The sequence below is a fragment of the Aptenodytes patagonicus genome, chromosome 1 (assembly GCF_965638725.1).
Source record: "Aptenodytes patagonicus chromosome 1, bAptPat1.pri.cur, whole genome shotgun sequence".
Taxonomy (NCBI): domain Eukaryota; kingdom Metazoa; phylum Chordata; class Aves; order Sphenisciformes; family Spheniscidae; genus Aptenodytes; species Aptenodytes patagonicus.
This window is the reverse complement of record NC_134949.1, coordinates 90,107,856-90,117,447: the sequence shown is the minus strand read 5'-3', so window position 1 is coordinate 90,117,447 and position 9,592 is coordinate 90,107,856. Positions and strand designations below refer to the sequence as shown.

General features: G+C 41.8%; 1 protein-coding gene across 2 annotated transcripts in view; it reads left to right on the top strand.

Moving 5' to 3' along the window:
- Positions 1-117: 117 nt before the first annotated feature.
- GTF2E1 (general transcription factor IIE subunit 1) overlaps positions 118-9,592 on the top strand; it is a 54,747-nt gene continuing 45,272 nt past the window's right edge. Inside the window, exons 1-3 of one of the 2 annotated variants that reach the window (XM_076348436.1) lie at positions 118-193; positions 626-703; positions 8,159-8,636. In XM_076348436.1, the coding sequence (XP_076204551.1) occupies positions 8,189-8,636 (448 nt within the window). In that variant the 5' untranslated portion in view covers positions 118-193; positions 626-703; positions 8,159-8,188. The remainder of the gene's footprint in view (positions 194-625; positions 704-8,158; positions 8,637-9,592) is intronic. The other variant, XM_076348443.1, reaches the window with a different exon arrangement.

Sequence of the window (9,592 nt, the reverse complement as noted above, 5' to 3'; positions counted from 1 at the left end):
GAGCGGAATGCACGCCGGGCACGGGGGGGGGTGTGTGTGTGGTGTGTGGAACCGCGCATGCGCGGCACGCGCAGCGCCGTTGGGCAAGGGGCCCGGCGCCCTGGTGACGCCACAGGCGCGCGCGGCTCTGACGTGCCCTCGCGGAGCTGCCGAAAGCGCCGCCCGGAGCGGGGAGAGCTGGAAGCGGCGGCAGGTCAGTGCCGGCCCCGGGGGGCGGCGGCCGTGCCCGCCCTGCGGCGCCAGAGGGGCCCCGTCCCGGAGCCAGCGGCCGTCCCGGAGCCAGCGGCCGTCCCGGGCCCCGCCCGGGGTCACTCACGCGGTGCCGCAAGGGGAAACGGCCGGGCGCCCCCTCCCCCCGCTCCGCCTCCTGGGGGCCTCGCCGCGGTGGGCGGCGGATACCTGCGGCCCGCGGAGGTCCCCCCCCGGCCCGGCTCTCCGACCCTCCAGTTGTTTTGAGCGCTGCTGGCGGGCCGGGCGCGCCGGCACCGCCCGCGGGGGTCCGTGCTCCCCGCACGTTGTCCGGCTGGGCCGCTGCCCTGGGGCCCTGCTTCGCCTTTGGCTCCAAACCAGCGTCTGCCTCTCCTCGTCTGCTGTTTATGGGGGTTTTCTTGTTTGTTTTTTTTAGGAGATACTGCTGAGCCCCTCAAGTCTCTCGCCCTACAGGAGCCTACACAATCGGATGTTCAAAACTCAACACATAAAAGTGGGTAGGGAATAGGAAGCCATGCAAATAGTATAAGGGGTTCTCTACTTCGCTTGGCTTTAAAGCTTAGTCTGCTACTATAGTCTAGGAAGCCTGTGCAATGTGTGATTTGAAGGAAGCTGCAAGATTATGGAAATCTGAGGAGTAATTGACACTGTAAAAAATCTAGGGTGCAGTGAAATGGGCTGGGTGTATCGAGTCAACAGCCTGCTGCTGTCAAAAGGGACATCTTTAAGCTCATTCTTTTGTGCCACATTTGGCCATCGGCTGAGGCCATACAGTGATACCATTCAGTTCTCCAGGTCAGCACGATATTTTCTTTTTGTGCATTAGTTTTCTGGCTTCATGAGCTTGCTGGTTCCCTGAGAAGCAGATGAACATCACATCTCATAATGGCACTAAGCTCTTAAATGGGTCCAACTGTCAAACTTGTATCATTACAAGTGGCTCAGAATGAGTAAGGAAGATAGGCATTCTGAAAAGGCTGTTCAGCAGTGCACAGTTAAGGTACACTTTCATGAAATATAGGTGGTTTAACATTTTTCAGCCACGAAAGGTGGAGTTTCTTCTTTTTTCTCTTCCGCTGAACTGGCATCCTCTCACATCTGCTGGTTCTGTTGCTCATCGGGCTTTTCCACTAGCTGATTAAACTGTTGAAAAACCTAGTAAAAGGAAAAAAAAAAAAGAAAAAGAAAAGGTATTTTTCTGCCTTTTAGTGATGCAAATTGATGCACAGGAAGGTCTCATGAGTGCCAGAGCTGGCATGGGAGAGGGCAGAACCATGTGCTTGGGAGAGGAGCAAATACCGTTCTGGCAGCAAAAAGGGATGATGGGAGTTTCATTACTACCTTCCAATTCCTTTAAGATACTATTTACAGCTCGTTTTCACACAGGATGCTTTAGGGAATTCTAAACAAAAACTACATGAATTAAAGCTAACCTGGTATCTTGCTGTTTAGCTTCTCTGTTTCTTTATTGCTTACATCCACAGTATATACACTTGTTTGCTACACCCTGATGCACTAAAACTTTTCTGAACCTAATACTTTCATAAATCTTTGTCTTACTTCTTTCTGCAATTCCTGAAAGTCAGATAATACCACTCACATCATCTATCATGATGAGAAGTGTGGTGTTCCAGGTCTCATTGAATCCAGGATATGAAAAACAATTACTGCTTTCTTCCTGTCAGAAACTTAACAAGGAATGCTGTACTTCAGTGCGATCATGACTTCTTAGGCTTGATATTTGTGAGAAATGCTCTTACTTTTTTTCCTTTAAAAAAAACCCACCAAAACCTTACAACTTCATTATGTGAGGGCCAATGTTGAGACGTCTCCAAAATAACAGATATTCTTCTGCTGGTATATGTTCAAATCGGAGTGTAAATTGTAAGAGTTTCTGGTGTCTGTGGTTAAAATGTTCTAGTGGCTTCACGTTACAGTTGAGTCAATTTAACATCTTTGCCACCACGTGGGGAAAGCTCGCTCTTCTACATCCCTAGCCATGCTTTCTTCTCTCTGCTTTGCGTAGGCTCTAGTCTGGTAACAGAAATGATTCAGTTCTTGAACTTTTCTCCCTTGCCCTCCCTCTAAAATACCCTACTTTTTTTGGCATGTTAGTTTTTCACTTTTTTATCAACTTGATTCACCTTGCTACATGAATAGGCAACTGTCAAAATTAACACAGAATGGTGGGGGTTGTGGCTGAAGGCTGGGAAGGAGAAGAAAGACTTCTTTATGGGAGGGAGGGTACAATTTGACTTAAGCTGTAACAGGAAACTGTACCTTCACCATTCTAGCCACTAAGTTTGGCCTTCCATAAGTAGTATGCTCCATTTTTTTTCTGCAGCTACCACTGTAAAAAGTTTGTTAACGCCAATGTGTGTTTGAAGTACTTCTGAGTATTACATCTGTTTGTATACATGTACATAGGTAGACCTTTAATTTACTGACATCTTGCTATTGTTTATGTCAGGTTTAGATTATGAATGTGATTGAGAATTACATCCTGAGCCTGCATTGTTCAATTTCTGCCTTGCATGGTCAGACCTTGTGGCCTCAAAGATTTAGTGAAAAAGAGCATTAACAATTTAAATTGGGTGTGGGGGAAAATAGGAAACACCTTTCTAAGTGTGGACAGTATGTCTGATAGACCTAGGTTCCCAGCCAACCCTGCAACTCCAAGTTTTCCTCCAAAAGAGATCTGGGGTGTTATAAAGGGTTTGTATACCCAAAAGAGTCTGAAGAGCAGTCTGCTTCCTTTTTCAAGATCCTGCTTTTAAAATGTTTACCTTGTCAAATATATCAACAGTGAGACTTCATTAAATTTTTTAAGGTAAAATTACTAATGGAATTAATATAAGCCTCCAAGTTACATGTTAAGACAAGGTGATGTTCATTTGCAGTATTGGATAAAAATTCAGGTTAGTTCACTGGCTGACTTACATTTTCATAACTTTTAGTTCTAGTTTCAGCTACATTGTGGCTTCTAGGTATCACCTTTTTGGCACTTTTCATCTTTTGTCTCAGCTTTAGTCAGGAAAAACAGGAAGAAAAGCAGATCCAACAATCCTTAGCACAATTCCTGTTCAAGATCTCAAAAGAATTCTTGAAATCTTTCTATACAGAGAAGAAAAGTTCAGTTGCTTTGATGCTGCATCAGGAAGGTCTTGACAGTGGAGATGTTTGCTCAGTTGAATTTCTGGCTTCTATATTGTCTTTGGTTCCATCATACTGAATGTTTTTTTGCACTTGCTCTCCTCTCGATCTCTTTATTGACATCTCTAGTTATGCTCAAGACCTACGCCTCGTGCATTTTACTCAACCTGAGGTATGATCTCCATTTTGCAGACAGTACATTGAGTTTCTTCACCCAACAGATCTGATTGTATTGTGTAACTGTAGGTCTTTCTTCCCAGTGTTGTCTTTTATAGCCACATCAATATCTACTCTTACATTTAGAGCATTTAAAAAAAAAAAAAAAGTGTATTTAGGATTGCTGTCCTACTGTGATAACATAGACAGATCTACTTTCCTCCTATACACATAATACTGAATTGTATTCATGTAATTACCCAGAACAATTCCCCAACAGCTCTCTCTTTTATTAAAGCCCATGTTTAAATTTTGAAATTTTTCTTCTGGGTGTTTCTGAATATCATCCTGTCCAGCATGCTTTATTATTGGTGCTGTAGGTGCTTACTGCGTAGTGGTGTATCTTGGCCATTGTTTTTCTGTTGTTTTTTTTCCCTGACAATGTCCCTTGATGTTCATACATTATTAAGGTCAGTACAGACATTATTATGAAACAGATGCACGTCCATTAAAACCTTGTTAGGAGATGTTATCATATTTCTTTGCACACATAATTAATTCAGGCTTGACTTACTGCTTTGATGGAAGGTGAAATTACTGCTCAAGGATGCAGTGGTAAAGTCCCCTGCTTTTGAATTTTAAACTGATATTCTTGTGGCACTGGATTACAATTTGTGAGCTGGATCACTGTCTTTCTTGCCTGGTGAAGGGTAGTAAGGATTTGCACTCATGTCCTGTAGCCTGGGATTCATTGTGGGCCAGATGTCAGCTTCTAGAGAAACAATTTGTTAGCCCCTGGCCTGGTGAGTTCTGGCAGCGATATATGCTCACTCTTGTGCCATCGTTCTGTATCACGTAGCTTATATGAGAACATGATTATCAACAGTGATGTTGTAAAATATGTCCTTCATCCAACCATATAGATCTTGTTTGAGCCCTTGCTTTTGATCAGTTTGGCATTGGGCCTCAATGTAATATAAAAACTGGTGTTTGCTGAACATGTGTCCATGCTCATTTTTAGAGCTGTTAGTTGTGTTCAGCATTGTTGATTTTCATGTAGCAAAGTTTGACAAGGGTGTTCTTTGGCGGCTTTATTCTTTTTTTTTTTCTTTCTTAAAGCTGACCCTAGTTGGTTGTCTCACCCAAAGGCTGTCTTCTGCAGGATTTAGAATTTAATCCCTGTTAATCAACTTTTTGAGGTGGAGATTAATGAGAAAGAATGGTTTGTGGTGTTTTCAGGGTGCTTGTATTTCCATATATCCACGCCTGGAAGACAACCAGTGTTACACTCAAAATGCCCACTATCACCTGAGGATATAGAAGATTTGAACATCACTAAAAATCTCCAGTAGAGCAGAAGAAATAATTGTGTAAAAACTCCCGGTTCCACTAGATAAAAAAAAATTTTTTCTAGTGATTGACACTAAGAAATATTGTTAAATCTCTAACTATTGCTGAAAACCAAGGGAAAAGTGTATACTTTTAGAAGTGGTTTTATTTATTGGTCCCTTGTAGGTCTCAGTTTAAGTTGTTTGAGTGCATTATTTGGGAAATTGTACCTTAAACCTGTTGTGAAAGCGGCTGTGGAAATCTGCAGCTGTCTTATCAATGAGATTCTTGCAGAGAAAATGCTTTCCATCAGCTCTCAGATGAGGTATCCAGAGTGAGATGTGCTTATTTAAAAACACTTTTCTCCTTTTTTTTGTTACAACTGATGTTCTGAAGGTCACTGCCCACTGCAAGTTGCGTCGCCAAGTTTTTCTGCAAGGAATTTTTAGGGGACAGTGAATTGGTGAGGAGAGAAGTTTTTTTGTTTGTTTTTGAGATCAGCACTTAAAAACCTTTTGACTTTCAAAATTTGACTTTTTAAATCTCTTCTGGGGTGCCAGGTTTTATTTAAAATTGATCTTTACATTAATGTTATACTGTGCTTAAACTCTGAATAAGATTTAATCTATTTGAATAAATAAAGGCTTCTGGCCAGCTTCTGCATTGACATTGTTTTATAGTATCAGTATGTTGCTGACAGATGCAGTCGAAAGCAAGATTTATCTTTTAAGTGACTGAAAGACTGTAAAAATACCAACAGAATGAAACTGATTTTCGAGGACAATGTCCTGTGACAGTATTCAGATTGGGTCTGACTTAGAGATTCAAAAATACTGTATGGCTAATTCATGATGGGGCATCCTTTATTGCTAACGCTTTTACCTTTAACACAAAGCTCTATAAAACTGTCCTTTGTGTGAGATAAATCATTATGTATCTGGCATGCAAAAGAAAGCTGACTCTAGAAGTACTTGTTTCATGGCTAATTCATGCCGTGATAAACATATTTTAATTTAATTTCCTTGAAGGGAAGCTGGAGCTGGACATCCAGGCATTGTTTTCTGTAAGCTATTCTCAGCCTGCACACCAGCAGTCAACAAATGTTCTGTTCATTTCAATTTGAGCACTGTGAATACTGTTTGGCCCTAAGTTAGAGAAAAAGAAAAGCTCAAGCAGGGAAGCATTTTAAAAGAAAAGAATGAAGGTGGTTCTTTTCTTACCCAAAGGCAGAAAAGACAGGACAATCTTAATGTACTTACTGTTAAACTCCACAATCCACAGCCTAATTGCTTTGCAGTTGCACTGGCCGTAACCCTTGAGAGGAACATACCTCCTCAGTTGCAGAAGAGGGTAGGGGTTGGAGAGAAGTAAAGCTTCAGTGGGTAATGTTGCTTAAATTTTTTTGAGAGGGCAGTGTTTCTCATACAAAAAAAAAAAAAATCCAAGCAGGCTACTGTGATAAATGATCACAGATTTTTGAGTAGTCTTAGCTGATGGAAGGAGTCATCAGCTGCTTGGTTACATGTAGAGCTTGGTGATTTCAGGGGGGTGTCTTAATGTGGGGAGTATAGAAAAGTTCTGTAAGGGTGTTTGTCAAAAAGGATATTACAGGTTCTGCGATAACGATGAAGAAAATAGGATACCCGTCCAGATCCTTTCTTCTGCTGTTGCTCTCCTCTTTCCTTTATTTGAGACTTGAATTCTGGGGAGGTACATATACAGTGTGTGAAACATCTGATGGGAATGAAAATTGAGATTGGCAGAGTTTTACTATTTATGATATTAGTTCACAGATAAAAATTGCTTAGCAATGACGAACAAACAAATTAAGGTGTGGGGTTTTTCTTCAGTTGAAGGAACCTTTTGCTTAAGAAATGGTTATTCATATCCTAAACTAGCATAGAAGTCTTATATTGAAAAAGGCTATTCAAAGTTTTATTTGAAGTTAACTGGAAGTACAACCCCCTGAATGGGTATTTCAAAAGCACCTATACTACTTCATGCTTACCTTGAACCTTTCATACATGGAAATCCAAGTGCATTATGAGTGGAGGGGAATTTTGTTATTGCCTACAGACATATAGATTTGAAAGAGTGGAGGGAAAATGCGCAAAACCACCCTGTGAAATGAGAGTAAGCCTTTGCTCTGTGCCTTATGGAGTTGCTTCACTTTTTCTCTCCGCTGGACAAAACTGGCTGCTTCAGAAGAGTCACTGCTGTTAGTTTTCTGCTGGGGTTTGATTTTTGGCTATGTCTGTGGCAGGGGTGACAATATGAGGCATTCCTTGCATGATACAATTCTATATATGATCCTGTGTATGTCACAGAAGCATGTAATTGTCATGACCATGTGTGCCATTTGATGTTAAGGTGGAGAAAAATGAAGTGAAGATACAGTATGTATTTAGAAATTATTGTCTTATCACGACTTACTGTGTGGTCTGTGACAAGTAACTCAAAGGATACTTCATGGAATACTTTTTTCTTTTTAAACACATCGTCTCTTCATGTTCACTAAGTCGTGATTTTTACTTCATTTATCATGCTGTATTATCCATGGGCTTCTAAGGCCTGAGAGACACTTAAAATGAAGGATCAGTCCTTTGGAAGGACCTATTTGCTCATCTAAGATCAAGGCTGAAGCAGTCTGTGATGTAGGAGTTGGTAGTGCTAACAGTTTTCATGCTGCAGATGGTTGACTAAGGTCTATTTATCAGAAAGTAAGGAAAAAGTCTGTCTGTTCTCATTGTGCCACTGGGAGCTTTTGCTTGAATGCATACCAGGCTGTACTAGCAAGCTGTCCTCATACAATATCACTGCCCAGTGATGTCTGAGGAGTAGAAGCAGGCAGGGCTACTTACAATGTGATCAAGTGACATCAACTGGGGCCATAAGACTACTCCACTCTTGGGCTGTCGTAGGACCTTTCTTGCTGTAGCCTTTTTCTGCTTCTCCCAAGCTACAAGTCTCAGCTGATCATGAAGCTGTCTACTGGAGCTCAGCTTCAAGACAGCTTTCTTGTTCCAGCTCTGTTGGCTGTGGCTGAGTAGAAATGAAATCTGCCGTATATTATGGTACCAATTTCTTGTGCACTTTTTTAAAGTTTTCCATTATTTTGTTTTGAATGGAGGTACTATTTCCTAATTCTACTTCCGTAGCATTGGTGTTATTAACACCTAAGGAGACAGTGCAGGGCTTGGGAAAGAGAAATGGAAAACACCCCATCCTTTTCTTAGCTCTAAGTGAGATAAATCAAAACTTCTGAAGTCGGAAGACTAGCTAAGAATCCATCTGCCTTTTTTCATTGCAGTATACATGAAGCTCAAGATCTGAACCTGCTATGACTGACCCAGACGTCCTCACTGAGGTCCCAGCAGCTCTCAAGCGCCTTGCCAAATACGTGGTGCGTGGCTTTTATGGCATTGAACATGCTTTGGCTCTGGACATTCTCATCAGGAACCCCTGCGTGAAGGAAGAGGACATGTTAGAGCTCCTTAAGTTTGATAGGAAGCAGTTGAGGGCTGTCCTCAACACCCTCAAGGGTGACAAGTTCATCAAATGCAGGATGAGGGTAGAGACGGCTCCAGATGGCAAAACCACCCGTCATAACTACTACTTCATCAACTACCGCCTTCTGGTTAATGTGGTGAAGTACAAGCTGGACCACATGAGGAGGAGGATTGAGACGGATGAAAGAGACTCCACCAATCGCGCCTCTTTTAAATGCCCCATTTGCTTCAGCACTTTCACAGACTTGGAGGCCAACCAGCTGTTTGACCCCAGGACAGGTAAGAGTTACAGGTAACAGAATGCTCTTGCTCTCTCCTTTGTCTGTAAGTGCTGGACTTTAAGGAAACAGTCTTAGGAAAATTCTCTTTGAGTTCGGCCGGAGCTAGAGGGCACTCTGTTTTTGCAGGTGGTAAATGTTTGCGCAAAATACAAAAGTTATGTATACAGACTTACACAGTCTGTACAGCAAATAGCAATGTTGATAAAATGCTTGAGTGACAAGCAGTAGAGAAATGGAGGTCTTATCGCAATTGAATTCAAGGGTGAATAAGGCAGTCTGTCCTTGTTGGAAGCTGATGTTTTTTCAGTATAACCTGGTCTTGCTTGTAAACTGTATGACTTACTGGTAGTTTGCAGAGAGGGCATATGTATAGTTGACTTTGGTATGCAAAAAATTTTGGTCGTGCAAGGAGTGAGTTGTTACTGTTTAATTTTCTTCTAGCCACTTCATTATACTGTACAACTTTGTTTCCCCAGTGTAAAGCAGTCTCACAAAAGTTAAGAGAAATTAATTACAGACTTGTCTGATTGGGAGTAAACAAGATTCTTTTTAAAGTGTGTGTCTCAGTCTCAGTGGAGGTGCATATCTGTCTCATGCATATGAAATAAGAATCTGGGTGCCATTGTCTACAGGGGCAGTCCAAATACTTTGTGCTTCTGTGCCAGGGAAGAAAAGGAAGAACACCTGCACCTGATGAGATCCTATTTTGCTAGTCTAATCTGGGATTATTTTGGGGGCAAGGCAGGGAGCAGGGGTTGGGTGTTAGGCTTCCACCTTCTGAATTAGTTTCTTTACTTTTTAATTTTTCCTTTTGAATTCTTTGTCCTGATCTTACTTTTCCACAAAAATAAAAGAGCAAAAGTCAGGAGAGCTCTTGGAAACATTGGAGTGTGGTGCTTTGTGTCAGTTATCATAATGAGAAACTAAAAATTCACTGTTCAGTGGTATTGAAGC